The sequence below is a fragment of the Phodopus roborovskii genome, unplaced genomic scaffold, assembly GCF_943737965.1.
Source record: "Phodopus roborovskii unplaced genomic scaffold, PHOROB, whole genome shotgun sequence".
In the NCBI taxonomy this organism is placed as follows: Eukaryota; Metazoa; Chordata; class Mammalia; order Rodentia; family Cricetidae; genus Phodopus; species Phodopus roborovskii.
The window spans coordinates 17,068,302-17,085,823 of NW_026125052.1; the positions used below are offsets into that span (position 1 = coordinate 17,068,302).

Genomic DNA, 17,522 nt, shown 5'->3' on the forward strand with positions numbered 1-17,522 from the left:
CAAATTTCATTTGAGTCTAATGGAAAGGTCAGCTTTTCTTTTCTTAATAGAGAAAAGCACTTAAGTATTGGACAATACAGCTTGGATCACTTATCCATTTCAAGCCCAGGATTCTGTCTGTAACATGTTAAAATAAAGAGTTGCACTTCAAGTTTATCTCTTGCTTGTACTAAGAAAGCAAGTTCACCAGGAGTCTCACCTAGGTATCCAGGATCCCGGGGGTTAGGAGGGTGTTAGAAGGGAAGGCAGGATTACTGAAAACTTAACTTGTAAGAGATGAAATCTAACAAATTGCCAAATGAGGTTTATACTTTTGGTTAGCACACTTCTGAATGGCCATCAAGGGGCAGATGCTAAGCTTCTGCCTGTAGACACTTTCTATTCCCCCCAAATACCCAGCAAATTTGTTAAGAAAGAAAAGGCATTAGGAAGCAAGCACACTTAAGTACTGAAGTAAAACTGTTAGTGTTTTACCTGAACTGTATTTTGAAGCCATGGGGGGGGGGATATTGAATTTCTTCGTCGTTTTACAAATTGATATTTTAACCCCTCCTCAAAAGTAGTCACACAAATTGGCACATTTTGAATCTCTAGAAATCACACTGAAACTGTTACATTTACAAACATTAAATTTATTATAACTAGAATGAATGTAATGGGTCTCAGATTTGGCCACCTCATAGCTCCGCTTAAGGAGGGGATTTTTTTTAAAAACAGAAAAATGCATTATAATTTGGTCAAATTACTTGCACATTAAGAAACAACATCTAAGGAGGAAAACAAGAAAAGCAACCCTTCAGTTTCACATAATTAAAGAACAGGAGAAAGCACACAAGCAACATCATAGCTAAATTTACCAAACCAAAGCCAGGGGGATTTTTCTCTTCTGATTATGTGTCATAAAAAGGTCCGCTGTCTTATATACACATGTATATAATGTTACATTCCAGCACTGTAAAAAGTCCCCTTTTGCCCCCTCCCCCCAAAAGTTTTCTGTCTAGTCGCCGAACTTGGAAAGCGGCGCTCGCTCCTGCTGCCGGTGCAGTTCGTTCTCTGTCAGCAGCTGGAGGTTCTCGGCGCGCAGCCGGTCCAGCTCCAACTCCAGCTCCCGCACTCGCGCGTCGACGCCGCCCAGCCGCTTGCTTTCCAGCCGCAGCCGGTTATTTTCGTCCTCCTTGCGCGAGAGGCACTTCTCCAGCTCCAGGTACTCTTTGATGAGCTCCTGCTTGCTCATGTTCTGCAGGCTCTCTGCATGGTACCGTTCGTATGTCTCCGAGAAGTCCCGCTGCAGAAACTCGCTGCCATCCCCTCCCATGCCATCGCTGCCCCCATCCTCCTCACCAGCTTCTTCCACAAAGTCCTCATCGCTGGTGTCGTCGGATTTGGCGGCTGCTCGCTTGGGGTAGAGGCCGGTTTTGAGGTCAGGCTCCTCCTGATCGTGGTCATCCATGAGGAACTGCGTGGTGTTATAGGGCGCGACCGGCTGGCCCTTGGCAAACATCTCGGCTCGAACCCGCGAAGCTCGCAGACTCTGCTTCTCGTCGAACTTTTTCTTCTCCTCCCAAGTCAGCTTGTAGTAGGGCTTCCAATGCCGCTTCTTCTTGGACGGGCGTCTCCGATGTTTTTTCTTGCCCAACTGTCTCTGCTGTCCCCATGCCTCCTCGCCTCCAGCAGCAGGAGCCCCCAACTTGGTGGCCTCCGAGTCTTGACCTGGCAGGACAAGGGAATCTGACATGGGCTCCCCCTCCACCGACGGGGAGGCACCGCCAGTAGATAAGTCCTCCCCATTCTGGCCCTTCTCGCCCATTTCCAGGCAGCTCGATTCTGTACAGTCATTGGTCTGCAAGGGGAGCGGCTGGAGCTTCAGGCCTCCTTCTCCCTCCTGGCCCGGACAGCCACCCAACTGCGGGGACGCTCTCGATTGCCACCTACTGTCCTCCTTGGGCACCCGTTCCTCTGCACCTGGGGGGCGCTCAGAGTTCTGCTCCTCATGGACAACAGCAGCACCTGTACAGTTGCTAGTTTGAGGCTGATGTTGATGTTCTGACAAGAGTGGCTCGGCCATGGCTTAGTAGAGTCCTTTTCTGGAAGTTTGAGAAATTTTGGCTTAAGGAAAAAAAGGCTTTTTTTCTTTTCAGAAAATGTCCAACAAAGTCCTCTTCGGCCGGTAATTTCTGCAGTGACGCTTCTTGTCCGTCTTGTCAGCAAACTCCAATCGCAACTTGGAATTAAGTCAATGAAGGGTTAAGTGCTCACAAGCGTGGCCAACTAGCAGGTCCAAGGGGGTGCAGCCGCAGGCACAGTACGTAATGTTCAGAGGGGTGGGCTTCACGCCTCCCCGCCGAGCGCTCCCACGATGGAGGAGTTGGTGGGCAAGGAGATGAGGTTTAAGTCCAATGGGTTAAACCCAGCCCCGAAGGGGTTAAAACTACCGATGACGCTGCCTCCGAGGGGCCGAATCCACAAAGGGTTAAATCCCCTGCCGCAGAGCCCACAAGGGGTTAAAGTCCCAGAGCCACCTCCTCCCACTTCCACGGGTGTCGCTCCAACCCGAGCTCCCAGTTCTCCAGGCCGGGCCGGAGCCTTAGCCGAGGACAGACAAACTCATCTCCCCTCTGGCTCGATGCTCCGCTCAGTTCTCCTCCGCCTCCTCCTCTTTTCCTCCCTCCCTCCTCCCCCTTCAGACAGCTCTTCTTCCGCCTCCTCCTCAGGCTTCCCCTCCCAACCTGACTTTCCACCTGCCAACTTCCAACTGCTGTCTCCCAGCACTCAGCGCCCCTTATATATAGACGCTTGCTAGCCCCGCCCGTGCGCATGCGTAACGGAGTCCCGGTGAGGGGCAGCCGGGAGTCGTAGTCCCCTTCTTTCGGGCCCGCCGTCCTCGCGCGCCGTGCAACGTAGCCAATGGTGGAGCGCGTAGGGGGCGTCTCCCAGGCCGTCTCCTTCCATCGCTTTGCAGTCGCTGAAGAAACGTGAGCAGTCATTGGGCAAGAGTTATTCGTCTCTCTGAGGAGGGAAGACCAATCGCAGAGGAGATGGGGCGGATTCTGGACCGTACCATTGTGCTTCAGGAACACGAGAAGATTCCATGACCTTTGGGAGCCTAGACAGAATATTTTTATTAAAAGGTGCGTTTAAAAGACCACTGTCGTATTCTGTTCTCAGCGGAAAGGTTCTGATGGTCATAGGCGGTTTTCAACTAGTGCAAGAATGGTTTGTCCCTAAAAAGTAGTCCCTAAAGTGTAAAAGAGGATTAAAACGTATAAAGAGAGATGTTAGTCATGATTGCTGACATGCATTCTTAAAATTACAGTAATGTCGGTGACGAGTTCCTGGGAGAGAGATAAGCGGAAGGATATTGTGGGCAAAAATTTATTTGAAAAAAAAAAAAACCGAAAAGCGCATGAAGAAGTAAACAAATGAAGAATTAAGAAGTGCCGCCTTAAAGGGGCAGTGTGACGGCCTGCTGTGCATCAGCCTCAGACTAGGCCTCGGGAGTTGAGAGGGCGTGTTCGAGTCCTGAGTGACGTCGGTCCACCAGGCTACCCTGGGGACCCTTGGGTGAGAACAGCCACCGTGGCCAAGAGCCGTCTCCGCACCAGAGGTGAAAGCAGAGTGGTCATCCGCGGCTTAGCATTCCGCCTGAGCACCGTCGAAGGCGCGTGGTGGGGTGAAGGACTCGCCCCGAACCCCGGATTCGGCAGTAGAAAATGGCCTCCCGGGGCCTTGGCCTCGACGCTGTCTGCCAATCTTTCCCTAGCAGCAACAGGGGAGTTCCAGGCCAGTGTTGATGCTCGTCTCTGTTGGGCAGGAATCCAAAATTACTGCAAGTGCGATCCTCCTCAAAGATTGAGACCTGGAGGAAAGAGGCTTCCAGAGGAGGGCTGGACGCCTTCCCTGAAATTGGGTGTGCTTGGCCCAAGGCCATAGGGTAGAGTGTGGATGAAATGGGATCCTAGTTCCCCCTTAAAAGTAGTTTAGACTCTGATCTCCCGCTCAAGGACCATGAACTCTCTTAATCCCCTTGGCGCAATTACCACTTCTCCCTTTGCTTGAGTACCTAGAGACCCATGCTTCTTATTTCTTCTTACATTCCAACTATAATTCAGTAAGATTCCACGACCGAACTATTTGACCACCACAGCCATGTGAGACACCAGGATTTAGCCTCCATTTTAGATATAAGACTTGGAGAAATAAAATGACTTAGCCAAGGTCACTTGACAATTAAGTGACAGATCAAACTAGGCTCCCATCTTCCTGACACCCAGTATCTTTTTTTCTTTTTCTTTCTTTTTTTTTTTTCTTTTTTTGGTCAAAAATGCAAGGCCTGGAGAGCTGGCTCAGTAATTAAGAGTGTTGGTACCCACATGGTAGCTCACAGTTGTCTCCAGATCCAGAGGACCAGATGCCCTACATAGACCCCAGTCATGTATGTGATTCAGACATACATACAGGGAAAAAAAAAAAAAAAACCCTCAGATATGTAAAATAATTTAAAAACAAAACAAAATCCTTTTCCCCACCCCCTCAAAAACTCTGGATTGTTTCATTTCCAGTTAACCTTCAAATCCTTCAAATCCTTGCGAACAAAGCATTTGGCAGTCATTTGTTAGGGCAAAAAAGATAGTTTCTGAGCTTCAAGTTGCCCAGACTACAGTAAGAAACCCAACCACAGTGAGTCAAAATGGCAAGTAAAGAAAATCTATGTAGCAACTGTGTGAGCCAAAAGCTGCTTGGGATTTGAGAATTCGTGGACAGGTGTTGTGGAGCAATTGACTTGGAAGTAGCTCGAAGAACATTTTTGTGTTTGTTCTGTGTCTGAGGCAAAACCTCAGTATACAGTGAAGTTTTTTCCTTATCCTCCACAGTAGTTCCTAACTATAGGTGCATGCTCCCTCTGGGCTAAAGGCCTGTTATAAAGAGGCTTAGGGACTTCAGAGTGGTGGGGGTGGGGGTAGCAGTTGTAGTGCAAGACAGTCTCCAAGGGGAAAGCAAGCCCTCAGGGAACATTCAGATGTTTTGAAAATGACCATTCTAGCTTGTTTTCCATGTATTTCCAGAAACTCAGGTCTGTCTGAAAAGCCTGCCTTTCTCTGTGTTCATCCATTAGGAGGCACCAGGACATGAAAAGCAAAGAGGGAAAAGGGGTACTAGATTTGGGAGAAGATGGCTCAGGAGTTAAGAGCACTTGTTTTTGCAGAGGAACTGCAGAGGCTCAGTTCCCAACACCCACATGGCAGTTCACAACTGTAAGTCCAGCTCCAAGGGATCTGGTACTCTCTTCTGAACTCCACCAGCACCAGGCTTATGTGGCACAGGGACACACATGCAAAGAAAGCACTCATATGAATAAAGTGTATCAAGTTTTTTTGTTGTTTTTTTCAGGACAGGGTTTCTCTGTCGCTTTAGAGCCTGTCCTGGAACTCACTGTATAGACTGGGCTGGCCTCAAACTCACAGAAATCCTGCCTTTACCTCCCAAGTGCTAGGCTTAAAGGCCTGCACCACCACTGCCTGGCAAGATATTAAGAGGAGCTTGATAGTGGTGGTGCAGGCCTTTGGTCTCAGCACTTAGGAGGTAGAGGCAGATGGATCTCTGTGAATTCAAGGATAACCTGGTCTACAGAGTGGGTTCCAGGACAGTCAGGGTTATACAAGTGAAGCCCTGTCTAAACAAACAAAACAGCAAAAGTTTTTTAAGAGGAAATAAGATCTTTGCAGACAACTTGATTGGGAGAGTCAAAACTTCCAAACTTGAGGCTTTAGGATTTGGGTACTCAAAGTCAGTGATGTAGAAGCCAAAGCTGAACCTAGACTAAATTTATTAGACAGGGCTAAGGAGTGTGGGGGTGGTCATGGGGTCTCCTCCATAATGGGAGAGACATGTTCATCAGGCTGTAGAATTCCAGAACATCTAGCCTTTGCCAAGCATTTCCCACTCTCCAGTTGTTGTTAAACCTCTCAACTGCCTTAGGATGAAGAGGCTATTCCTAGTTCACAAACAGGTCGATCCAGACTCAGAATAGTTAATCTCGTAGTCCCAGTTTGCAGAGCCAGCATGTGAGTTGTGAAGCTGACTTCTACTTTCCTGCCTCTGCATCCTGGCCCTAATTTGATGGGCTCCCACGGCCCAGCTGATGTCTGCCTTTAGCACAGGTTATTTGCAGCCCTCTTGCTTGTGACCCTGCACTGTATCCTGCAGTATCTGTGTGTGGTGTTTATCCTTGGGGTTACCCTCCTGCTGCATAGCCCCAAAGAGTAACTGTATTTTCCATGAGACCTAAGGACAGCCCAGCCTGGGGAAATGGTCAGACCCACAGTGGAACTCTCCAGTACCATTGCCTTTCCCTAAGAGCAAGGAAGAACCTGGGACTAACTAGTCCTCATGGGCTCTGAGCGCAAGAGGTGCTGGAGTGGTCAGTTTAAAGCTGAATACAGGCTAGTGGCTGCAGCCAGATAGACACAGAATATCCGGGATCAGAGGCCAAGGCCACTTAGGCAGTGGCCAAAAGTTCCAAGGCCAAGCAGCCAAAGAGGCCCGTGTGGACCTAGGTCCACCATAACTGGGGGGCCAGGCAATAGAGGACCTGCCCCAACCCCTCAGGATAGAGGCTCCCCGTGGATGGGTCCAGTTCTTCTAGAAAGTTCTCTGGAAGAACGGAGGTCATGAGAGGGAGTAACGACCAAGACTTAAGGGCTAGGGAAGAGGTAGTATCATTTCGAGCCCAGTGCTAGGTACCCTGGTCTTTAGTGCAGTATGCTGAATTGGGCCAGCGTCCCTCCCTTTGGGGTGGGGCCAACCAACGCCCGGCTCCCGGTAAGAACTCCGAGCCTCGAAGCAGTGTGTGGGCCCCCCCCCCCCCCCCCGTGCTCCCTGACCCCAGTGTGAGGTCTGTTTTCTCCTGGTTCCTCTAGGGATGAGGGATGATATTCCTTATAAGGAAGCCCTAGCTTCAGCAGGGCACTTGGGGAGGGAGTAGGCTAGGACTTGGGGCTTGCGCGACCCTCCCGTTTCCCGCTCTTTCCGTGGGCACCCAGACGGCAGACTGAGGTTTTCTTTTGTTTAATGAAGCATTCAATTGCATGTGAATCTTCAGTTAAGTCCTGAGCGTGGTGTGTACTTGTGCGTGTGTACGGGGCGTCCCAGCCCCCAGCTTGCACACTCCTCCCATTCCTCCCTGCTCCTCCGGCTCCGGCCTTTCCTGTAACCTTCTAACCAATCAGTCTTCAGGCCAGGTCCAAGTCCCAACTTGCCCAAGAGCTGAGCCTCGGCAGGGAGCCTACTCGGCAGGAGCAAAGTCAGGTGACCCAGAGGGTGGGGTCAGAGGGTGCTCACCGCCAACCCCAAAGCTAGGATGTGCACTTTAACAGCACCCAACCCGACAGCCTAGGGACCCAGGGCGTCGGTACGAACTGCATTAAAGGGTGGGGTCTTATGGGGCCCCCACTAAAGGAGGGAGTGCCAGGGTGAAGGAGCATTGGAGGGACATTTCTAATGCTGTTTCCCTAAACCTAGGGAGGCTCAGGACACAGCAGGACGTGCAGGGACTCGTCACAGCCTTCAGTTGCTAGAGAGACCACTTCCTCGAGTCACCTCTTCTGGGTCCGAAACTGTCGAAAGAGCCACTGGACAACGAATGGCCACAGGATAAAGAAGAGCAACGCGGGAGTCGAGAGCCCTAGGGGCCAAGGCCGAGTCCTGGGTGGCCTCTGCATCCAAGAAGAAGGAGTCAGAAGCCAGCTCAGGTTCAGTACAGCCCTCCCAGTAGCTTACTTCCAGACTCATTTGGCCTGGCCTCCTTGAGATTGGGAAGGTCCTACGTCTGCTCCACGAGCCTGAAGTGTACACACACCCCACCCCATCCCCCCTCTACCCCACACACATGGATCCAATCCCAGGTGACAGGAGAGACTGGCTTCCAAACCGGCTCCTGCAGGCCGCAAAAGAAGGACCTGGCTAGTAGGACTGAAGGACTGTACTGTAAAGGATATACCACACATTTCAAACGAGGACTCAGATGTTAGTTTCTAAACGTCTATTCTAGAAGGAGCTAGGATTCCTGGGAGGAGTAGCCGATCCTAGGGTCGGCACAGGGAAGGTGAGGCAGTGTAAGACATCTCGTACTAAAAAGCTAGAGAACCCCTAAAGATGAACTAGGGCCCAAGAAAAAGATGTGACTTGAAAGGATTTCCAAAGTTGACAATCTAGTTAAAAAAAACAAAACAAACAAAACCGGGCGGTGGTGGCGCATGCTTTTCATCCCAGTACTCAGAAGGCAGAAGCAGATGGATCTCTGTGAGTTTGAGACCAGGCTGGACAGCAAGAACTAGTTCCAGGCCAGGTGGCCAGGCTCCAAAGCTACATAGAGAAACCTTGTCTCAAAAAAAAAAAAAAAAAAAAAAAAAAAAAAAAGAGGTAGGGGCACTAATAGGATAGTTCAGTGACCTGACATACAAGCCTGTCTGCCCGAGTTCAATCCCCAGAGCTTACAAAAAGGTAGGAGAGCCAACTCCACAAAGCCGTCCCCTGACACACACACACACACACACACACACACACACACAGAGCAGTACACAGTGGATCCACTGCCGGGTCCTACAACCTCTTAAGGGCAGCACTGCAGACTGGTGCAGACATATGTTCAGGCAAAAGACGCATGTGCACAAAATAAACAAGGGAGAGAGAGGGGGAGAGAGCTGGATATAGAGCTCTATGGAAGGGTACCTGCCTAGCATGTGAGGGTCTGGGTTCAATTCACAGAATTGCAAAAAAAACAAAAACACAAAAGAATGATTACAGATGATTAAAATCATGAGTTTTTACAATTTAGTTGTCTGTGACAGTTAGAACACTAGAAGCTGTACCACTGAGGAGGCTTGCCAGTCAAGTCCTTACTTTAAATATTAATTAGGGTCTGGAGAGATGGCTCAGTGGTTAAGAGCACTTGTTGCTCTGTAGAGGGGCAAAGTTTAATTCTCAGAATTCACATGATGACTCGCAGCCATCCATAACTCCAGTTCCAAGGGATCTGACACTCTCTTCTGAACTCCTTGGGCACAAGGCACATACATGATACACATACATGCAAGCAAACTAGACACAAAATTAATGTTAACAAATAATTAACTAGACATGGGTTAGGGAAGCAGCTCCATGGGGCAGCACTTCCTAGCATGTGCAAGGCCCTGCATTCCACCCAGCACTGTAAAAAACAAGAGATAAAGAAGATGGGCATGGTGGCCCTTGCCTGTAATCCCAGCACTCAGGAGGTCAAGGCAGGAAGATCATAGGGGAATCCCAAGGCTAGCCTGGCCTACACATCAGGGTCCTATCACAAGGGAAAAAAAGAAAAGGAAAAAAGAAAAGAAAGAAAGAAAGAAAGAAAGAAAAAAGAAAGAGAAAAGAAAGGAGGAAGAACAGGGACCTGCATAAAAGAAGAAAAAGAAACCCTGCTTTTTCAGTGGACAACTTTGTTTCAGGAAAACCCTACAGAAAACAAAATGCTAACCTATTGGAGGAATAAGAGAATTGAAAATTAACAGATTTTTTGCAAGTATTAAATAAATTGCTATCGAGGCAGAGATGATCAGTTGTCAAACACAGTCTGGCAAATAGTTGATGAACTGAATATTCCACAGCTTTAAGAGGAAAACAAAAAACTTGGTATCATGGAGTTGGAGCAGAGTGTCACCCTTGCATCCAGGCCAGCAAAACATGCTAGACTCACTAGTGGTAGAGGGCCAGATACCGCTTGTCCTCTGAGTGTCCTCTGATGTGAGGGGCACATCACTCTGAAATGGTTTGTTGTTTGTAAAACATTTATTTGTGCGTGCGTGTGTGCACAAGGAGTTGCTGGCAACCATGGATGGAACCGTCTGGGATAGTGGGGAAGGCGTGGCTTTGAGACAGCATTCGCACGTGCATCAAGGTCTGAATCCCTGGAGCTGAAGTTCCAGGCATTTCAGAGCAGTGTGACGTGGGTGTAAGGAAGAAACTTGGGGCCCCTGGACGAAGAGGAAGCACTCTTAACAGCTGATTCAACTTTCTAGCCCCCAAATTTCTGTGTTTTAATTTATTGAGATAAAGTCTTACTTTATTGCTCAGGCTGGCCTGGAACTCACAGCAACCCTCCTTTCTCAGCCTTCCAAGTGATAGGATTACAAATGTAAACTACACTGGGTAGCAGAGGGAAGGAGACAGAGGCAGGCACATCTCGGTGAGTTCAAGACCAGCCTGGTCTACGTAGGTAGTGAGTTCCAGCCTTCACTAACAGAACTAAAGAACAAAACACACACAACCCCCCCCCCCCCCAGGGCTAGCTAGCTAGATGACACAGTAGTTAGCACTGGCTGCTCTTGCATTGTACCTGCCACTCAATGGCAGCTCACAACTGCCTTTGATTTCAGTTTCAGGGGATCCATCACCCTCTTATGAATTATGAGGATGCCAGGCACTCATGTGGTACACATACATACATGCAGGCAAAACACTCATACACATTAAAAGAAGTCAACAAAAGTAGTCAACAAAAAACAAGTGTAAGTAAGCTACCTAATCTAGTCTCTGATGGAAGGTTTAGCTGGATACTAAACCAGTCTTTGTCTCTTGCACCCACTTCACAGGAAATACAATGTACAAGGAACTTAGACATGATTAGACCCCCAAAGTGGGACATTCTACACACCCCTATGCCAGGACTAGTTTAGGCTGAGGGATGCAGCTTAGATGCTGAGGTGAATGCCCTGGGTTTGACACCTGCCTGTCTGCACAGCCAACAGCAATAATAACGATGATGACAGTGTGATCCTCAACTGGACAACAGCAGCTGGAAACGAGAGTCTCAAGCCAACTAGGAAAATCTCAACTTGGATTGGATATCTGGTGATATCCAATTAAAGAATTGTAATAAAATATATTCAGAGCAGAATTTTATGATGCTTACAATATAATTCTTTTTGCTTTTTGGCTGGTGTGGCACTCTGTAGCTTAGGTGAGCCTCAGATTTCATGGATCTTCCTGACTTTGCCTCATGGTGGTAGGATTGGAGGTATGCTGAAACAATCTACTTAAAATGCTTAAGCATCAAGCTGGGCAGTGGTGGCACACGCCTTTATTCCCAGCACTAGGGAGGCAGAGGTGGGTGGATCTCTGTGATTTCAAGGCCAGCCTGATCTACAGTGTGAGTTCCAGGACGGCCAGGGTTACATAGAGAAAGCCTGTCTCAAATAAAACAAAGCAAAACAAAAATGCTTAGGATCAGTGAGATGGGGTCAGCAAGAAACAATGCTTGCAGCCATGCCTGGTGACCCTAGTTTGATCTCCAGGACTAGCATGGCAGAAGGAGCGTTGCAATTGTCCTTTGACCTCCTCATGTGCTCCATGGCATGCATGTACAGGTAAACACACGCACACGCACACTTGAGAGCGCAGATACACAAGCACATACACGAAAACACATGCGCACACCACCCCGACCCTCATTTTTGCCAGGCCTGATGACACAGGTCTGTGATTTCAGTTACTCATCAAATGTTAGGCTTAAATTTCTTTTTTCCCCCTCTTGGGCTAGATTGAGCACAGAGCCCCATGGCTGCTAGGTAAATGCCCCATAGCTAAGCTGTCTCCCCAGCTCAACCCCAGATATTTTATAATCTATAAAACAGATTATAATTTCAAATGGGCAACTAAGTAAGATCTTGTCTCATATTAAAAATGGGCTGATGATGTGGCACAGTGGTAGAGTCCTTGCTTCAAAGTCTCTAACAGGCGGGGGCAGGGAATGGCTTGGGGGGAATCCTTCCAATTTCAAGTAGGTGAAAGGTAAAACGGGGAAAATGCTGTGGGGGAGGGGAGACAGTGTTGAAATCCTTGTCACCAGGGCTCAGATTCACCACACAGTAGGCTAGGGGTCACACCCAAGGTCTCCAAACTAGTCCCAATCCTGTTTTAAACACTCTTTCACTAGGGTGGGTACCAGGAGACTTGGGACCACCCTGTGCTTCGTCAGTCGACATTAACAACAGAGCCCATTGGAGGATACTGCTAGGTACTAGGTACTACTGTCAAATGCAGTTCAGTGAATGTCTCCCATGTTGTGTGCCCTCAGGTAAACTAAATTCTCAGGCATTAATTTCCTCTTCTGCAAAAGGTAAATAAAGTCACACTCGGGAGTCTGAGGCTGGAGGACTGTAAATTCTAAGCTTTTGGGATACACAGCAAGATCATGCCACACACAATACAGGCAAAAGCCAAGCCAGCAGGCCACATGGTGATTGAGGATGGGGTGGGGGAGAAAAAGAGGGGGAGAGGGAGAGAATATCAGTAAGTCAGCAGAGAGGCAAAGAACTGGTCTAAATTGAAAAACACTTGGGCTGGGCAGTGGTGGAGGCTGTTTCAAAAAAAAAAAAAAAAAAAAAAGCCAGGCATACTGGTGCACACCTTTAATCCCAGCACTTGGGAGGCTGAGGTAGGTGGATCTCTGTGAGTTCGAGGCCAGCCTGGTCTACAGGGTTAGTTCCAGAACAGCTAGGGCTACACAGAGAAATCCCATCTCAAGAAGCCAGAAAGAAAAAATACAAAAAACCACTTGGGCAGCCAGAGGGGCTCATGTCTGTAATCCCAGCGCTCCCAAGGCTGAGTAGGCAGATTACCAGAGGAGCAGCCCTGGCTACAAAGTGAGTCCCTGACCAGCCTAGGTTTAGGCTGAGTCCTTGCCTTAAACAAGACAAATCAAAACAACAGAAGGGTATTTAGACTAGGGTGCAACTAGTGTGAACGAACTGTTCTGCATGAGATGGGGGGCAGGGAGAAGAGAGGTGCAAAGTGGAACCCAAACCCTAAATCTAGGAACAGGGGTGCTGACTGAGGGCCCACCGTGACCCCATTCCCAGTGCAAAAAGCAGACACTTGGTGGCCCTTGGGAGTGACTCCCTGCTTGGGTTTTTTGGGGCAGAGCAGTGAAGGGCCCCCTTTTCCTAGTAGGCTCTTCCCACCCTCCCCCTAGAGTGGAAAATACTCCCACGGGCTAGCTGCCCTGGCTAGAATAGCAGCTGTACCACTCTCTGCACAGAGCAGTGGACAGGTGGAGTCATAATGCCAAAACCCAAAACACCTGGATGAGGAATCCAGGGTGGCGTCCTGAGGCACCCTTGCCCAATCTTTTAGTGAAGGACGGAGATGCTCACCTGCTTACATGGCTGGATCTTGTTCTCCAGGATCTGCAGTCTCCTTTGGACATTCCTCATGCTTTCCTGCATGGCCCGGACTGTTCCCACCAGCCATCTGTCTAATTCCTGGGGCCCCGTCAGACTGCCTTCCAAGCCCTCTGTGGAGCATAGAGGCACAGGGAAGGGAACTCAGGAGACAACCTGCACAAGCTGGGGCAGGTCCAGAGAAGAGGAAGGGTGCTTGATCCCTGTCCCCAGTGTGGCCTTTACATGGTCCTTTCTCAGGACTGCTGGCACTGGGCTGACTTAGCACTGCCACTGGTTAGCTATGTGACTCTGGGCAAACCATTCACTTCTCCGAGCCTTGGTTTAGCTCCTGGAAATTAGGGGAAGATGTCCTCTTCCTCTTGAACCTGGTCTGCTCAGGGGGATAAACAACAATTTATGAAAGTATCCCTTTGGCGATTTAGCACACAGGAAGTTCTACATGAGGGTAAGGCAGACAGAACTCAGTGTCTTCCTCTGATAATTCAAATTGGGAGGCAGAAAGAGGACAACTTCCCAATGCCAGGCACTTGTGTCTTTGCCGAGGGTTCTGAGGCCACCAACCTCAGGAAGACCTAGGACAGGAAATCTGATCTTCTAGGCAGGCATCTGGCTGTTGGGGAGCCCTCCCAGGCTGCTCCCCAGTAGTGGCACTGAAGTTTCACCTTTGCCCTAAGAGGACAACCCAGGGAAGGTTTGGGGTACCAGACCATGGGCAGGGTGGAGAGCTCACCTTTCTCACTAGGGGACTCAGGGCTGCTTTTGGTGTCCAGCTCTGTGTCAGGTGTCCCCCTCTGCTCTGCCCAAACCTGCTGAGATGAGTCCCAGGTCCCAGGATGGAGGTGGGGCAGTTCTGACACGGGAACAGGGGACAAGAGGGAAGGTGTTACCGACTCTGGTTCTAGCTGTTCCAGGGAGTCACAGAAAACCTCCAGGTCCAAGTCCCTGGGTGGCCGGGACTCTGGAGAGGGAAGAGGAGAGGCTCTTGTTAAAGGTAGCTGTACTGGAGTTTGGGGGCCTGCTCTGGAGGGAGGGGAGAGTGGGCAGCTGAGTACCAAGCCCTTCCTTAAGGACCTAGAGTCCTTGCCATAGCAGGCACGATAGGCCCAAGACATGAGACCCTGAAACCAGCCTCAAAGCCTCTCCCTTGGCCTCTGAGAGCACAGGAAGTCTTAGAGTCCCTGGACATGTAATATAAAGGGGACAGCGTGGTGTCTAGCTTCACCTCTCCTGAAGGTGCTCCTTCCCAGTGTAGTGTAGGTGTGGCTCTGTATCTCTCCTGCCCAACCACTAACCTGGATTTGGAGGGGCTGGCTCCTTGGGGAGGCAGGAAGGCTCTGGAGTAATCTGATCACTGTCTCTATGCAGCACTGGCTCTTTCCAACCTGTCAAGACACAGCCTCAAAGAGGGGGCAGGGAAGAGGCTGGCATCTTCCAGTGAGATCAAGTCCCTTGTCCCCATTAGTCATGCATACTAGCTGATAACTAGCCCAACAGCGGCACTGACTGAGGCCCTTACAGATAGCACACCTGTGGCCCTTTGCTCCCACTGCCCCACGGCAGCCACCCACCAGGGCTCCCATCCTGGAGAACTGACCTGTGACCCTTCTCAGGAAGGTGTCTGGGGGCCTCGGCATGTCAGGGATCACTTGGTATAGGGGCTCGAAATAACCAAACATGTCCTCTGCCACCTCGCCCAGGGGCACTGTGTCAATCACCTGTACAGGAAGGGTTCTAATGGGACAGGCTGGCCCCTCCCATTCCTACCCCCAGTTCCCTTTGGTGCCCAGCCTCTCCCTTTGCTAATTCCTTTTCACGAACCTCCACCTTGTATCAGTCAGGATCAGACAGGATGGGGAGGATGGGCAACAGAAAGGTGATTTCCAAAAGGCTATCAATGGACAGGAATCATGAGACACACCCCTGGAAGAGTGAGTGGCAAGCCACCCTTAGGGACCGAGCACCACAGCCCTCGCTACCTTCTGTGCCACCAGCTTCATCTCAGAGATGTAGGCAGACATGGCTTCCCTTCTGCTCATCTTGCCCAGGCTGTTCCAAGCATCCCTAGGAGGCAGAGGGCTGTGAGAAGCTGGGTGACAGCTGAGGCATTTTTACCCTTTGGGAGGGGAGCTCACCACTTGTAACGTCCAATGGGGTCCCAGAACCCAGGTCGGGGAACCAGGCAGGGCCCCATGGTAGCCTGCTTGTAGTAGCTGTAGAATCTCAGCATCTCTTCATAGGAGGGGCGGTAAGAGCCTGAGCAGAGGATTGGGGAGTAGAGGGCACCTCATCAATCCCAGTTCCAAGAGGTTGAAGGCTGCACCTTGGGAGGGCAGAGGTGGCCACAGATCCCACCCCTGACAGCTAGAACAGGAAGTGGAGGGGAACCCCACCACAGGCTAGGGAGGAACTTGTCTGTCTGTAAACATTGCAGGGTTCAGGCCCAGTTCCATTTGTGTCGGAACCCCAAATGCCAATCCCTACAGCCTCACCATTCTTAGGCAGGTTCTGAATGACGCTGACGGCTGCCTGGAACTGTTTCTGGCAGTCGGGCTCTTCCTTCTCGGTGCCCATGCTGCTCCAAGCTTGGGACCCTACTTTGGAGCTACTCTGCAGGAGCGAGTGTCGGTGTTACCAGGCCTCGTGGTCCACGGTGGCACCCTAAGCCACTGGTCCAGTTCCCAGAGAAGCAAACTATGTCCCAAGACCTGAGCGCTACTCCAGGAGGCCAGAAGTTGAGCTGAGGAGGGTCCTTCTCCTACCTCAAGACAGCGTCAATGGAACCAGAGTGGCGAGGACTACCAGCGTGGCCATGGGTGGGAGGAGAGGCAGGTGGCAAGGGTCTCAGAGCCATAGATGTCCCCAGATGCACCTCTCTAGGTTGCCCATTTCCAATTCCTGAACGAGCGAATCAGAGAGCGAGGAGGAGTCGGGGTGGGATGAACAGCCACCCCGGTTCTCCGCGCCCCAGCGCCTCACTCACCTTTGGGCGCCCACTGCCGGGACACCGGGGTCCTCTTCTCACCACTAACCAGTTGTTTCCGATTGACCTTTGGGTGCAGAGGGGCAGGAATAGGGCAGGACGCACAGCGAGAAAACTAAGCCAATGAGAGGCACCGTTTCACATTCGGCTTCTATACTCTGGCCAGTCAGAAAGGCTCTTTCAAGATTATGCAAATATTTTGCCCTGCCTTTCCCATTTAGGCGGGGCTAATTTATGGGTCGCACGCCGCACTGCCCGACAGCCAGAGGCGGGCTGCAGCGCCTCCCGGTGGACACACCGAAAGGCCGCAGCGTCCTCGCGCCCCCTGGTGGAAACTCACGGGAAGTTGGTCGGCTGATGCTGGCCCCGCCTATCAGAGACTCAGCTCTTGGAACTCGTCTACGCTGGCAATAGCGCAGCGTTCCCCAGAACTGGAGCTGAGTTTTGAAAAAAGTAAGAGTAAATCAGAAAAATAACGAAAAAGAACATTCCTTGAAGGAAACAACGCTCAAAAGCAGAAGCGAAGTTTTGATAATTAGTAAGAAAATTCAAGATCGCAGAGATGGTGGGGACTCAACCTAGCACACAGAATTGTTGGTACTTGGATATATGGGAACATAATAGAGGGAGGCCAGTAGATAGCGATTCTAGGACCCGAGAAACACCTGGCTGGCTGTCTGCCGCTGCCAAGCGCCAGCTGCCTGCCCCTACCCAAAGCTTGTGCTTGAGAGCCATGTGGACATCCCAACCTTTGCATTCACAAGTGTACAACTGACACTACACTGACACCCATAAAAGGGGCTTTTCTATGGGATGACGTCACCAACACCTTCTCAGAGTGCGGTGCAGATACCAAGGATGGGGTATCTATCTGTGTGGTATACCAAGCCTCTTAAGCTTTGAACCCCAGAGCCAGTTTCTGGGTCGCATCTCAGTCTTCATATCAGTTAGCTTCGAGAAGTCCACCTCTAAGGGGTGGCTACTGAGTCGGGGCCCGGTGGTTAATCCATGACGTCACTGCCCCAGCCTCCTGCTCCCATCCCTGCGCAGCTTTGTTCTGGGGTTCTATGGGCTCCCCTGCCCCCAAGGACCCTTTAGCCTAGGACGAGCCGCTATAGACCTGTCCGCTGTCTGGCTCCCGAAGGGACCCGGCAAAGGTGGATGGAGTGGGGTCCTGAGTCTTCACAGAATCAGGGTTCCCAGACAAAAGTGTCTGTGCCCGAGGACAGTCTTCTCCCCTAGGGTATTCAATCCCTTCTTACAGGGACTCTGCTCACTGGATGGGAGGAGATCCGGGGACCTCTGGGGAAATGGAGAGACGGGCT

General features: G+C 50.5%; 2 protein-coding genes across 3 annotated transcripts; both read right to left on the reverse strand.

Moving 5' to 3' along the window:
* Window positions 1-611: 611 nt before the first annotated feature.
* Hexim1 (HEXIM P-TEFb complex subunit 1) lies at window positions 612-2,684 on the reverse strand. The gene has a single exon (XM_051177719.1). The coding sequence runs from the start codon at window positions 2,063-2,065 to the stop codon at window positions 998-1,000; it is 1,068 nt and encodes a 355-aa protein (XP_051033676.1). The 5' UTR covers window positions 2,066-2,684; the 3' UTR covers window positions 612-997.
* A 4,365-nt stretch (window positions 2,685-7,049) lies between these two features.
* On the reverse strand, window positions 7,050-16,298 carry Acbd4 (acyl-CoA binding domain containing 4). 2 transcript variants are annotated; one of them, XM_051177732.1, is made up of 10 exons: window positions 16,198-16,298; window positions 15,977-16,112; window positions 15,707-15,824; window positions 15,350-15,470; window positions 15,194-15,278; window positions 14,812-14,932; window positions 14,510-14,599; window positions 13,948-14,175; window positions 13,188-13,327; window positions 7,050-7,712 (listed from the first exon to the last, which is right to left on the reverse strand). In XM_051177732.1, the coding sequence occupies exons 3-10, from the start codon at window positions 15,786-15,788 to the stop codon at window positions 7,593-7,595; spliced, it is 987 nt and encodes a 328-aa protein (XP_051033689.1). In that variant the 5' UTR covers window positions 15,789-15,824; window positions 15,977-16,112; window positions 16,198-16,298; the 3' UTR covers window positions 7,050-7,592. The 2 variants fall into 2 exon arrangements, with proteins under 2 accessions (XP_051033689.1, XP_051033697.1); XM_051177740.1 differs by having other exon boundaries at window positions 13,948-14,067; window positions 16,198-16,297.
* Between the last annotated feature and the right edge of the window lie 1,224 nt (window positions 16,299-17,522).

Excerpts from the sequence above, each read along its gene's own strand:
- Hexim1 (XM_051177719.1), bottom strand. The coding sequence starts at position 2,065 with ATGGCCGAGCCACTCTTGTCAGAACATCAACATCAGCCTCAAACTAGC.
- Acbd4 (XM_051177732.1), bottom strand. The coding sequence starts at position 15,788 with ATGGGCACCGAGAAGGAAGAGCCCGACTGCCAGAAACAGTTCCAGGCA. Across the intron at positions 13,328-13,947 it reads TGAGTCCCCTAGTGAGAAAG|AGGGCTTGGAAGGCAGTCTG; the intron begins GTGAGCTCTCCA and ends TATGCTCCACAG. Across the intron at positions 7,713-13,187 it reads AGATCCAGCCATGTAAGCAG|AGGCCACCCAGGACTCGGCC; the intron begins GTGAGCATCTCC and ends TCTTGGATGCAG.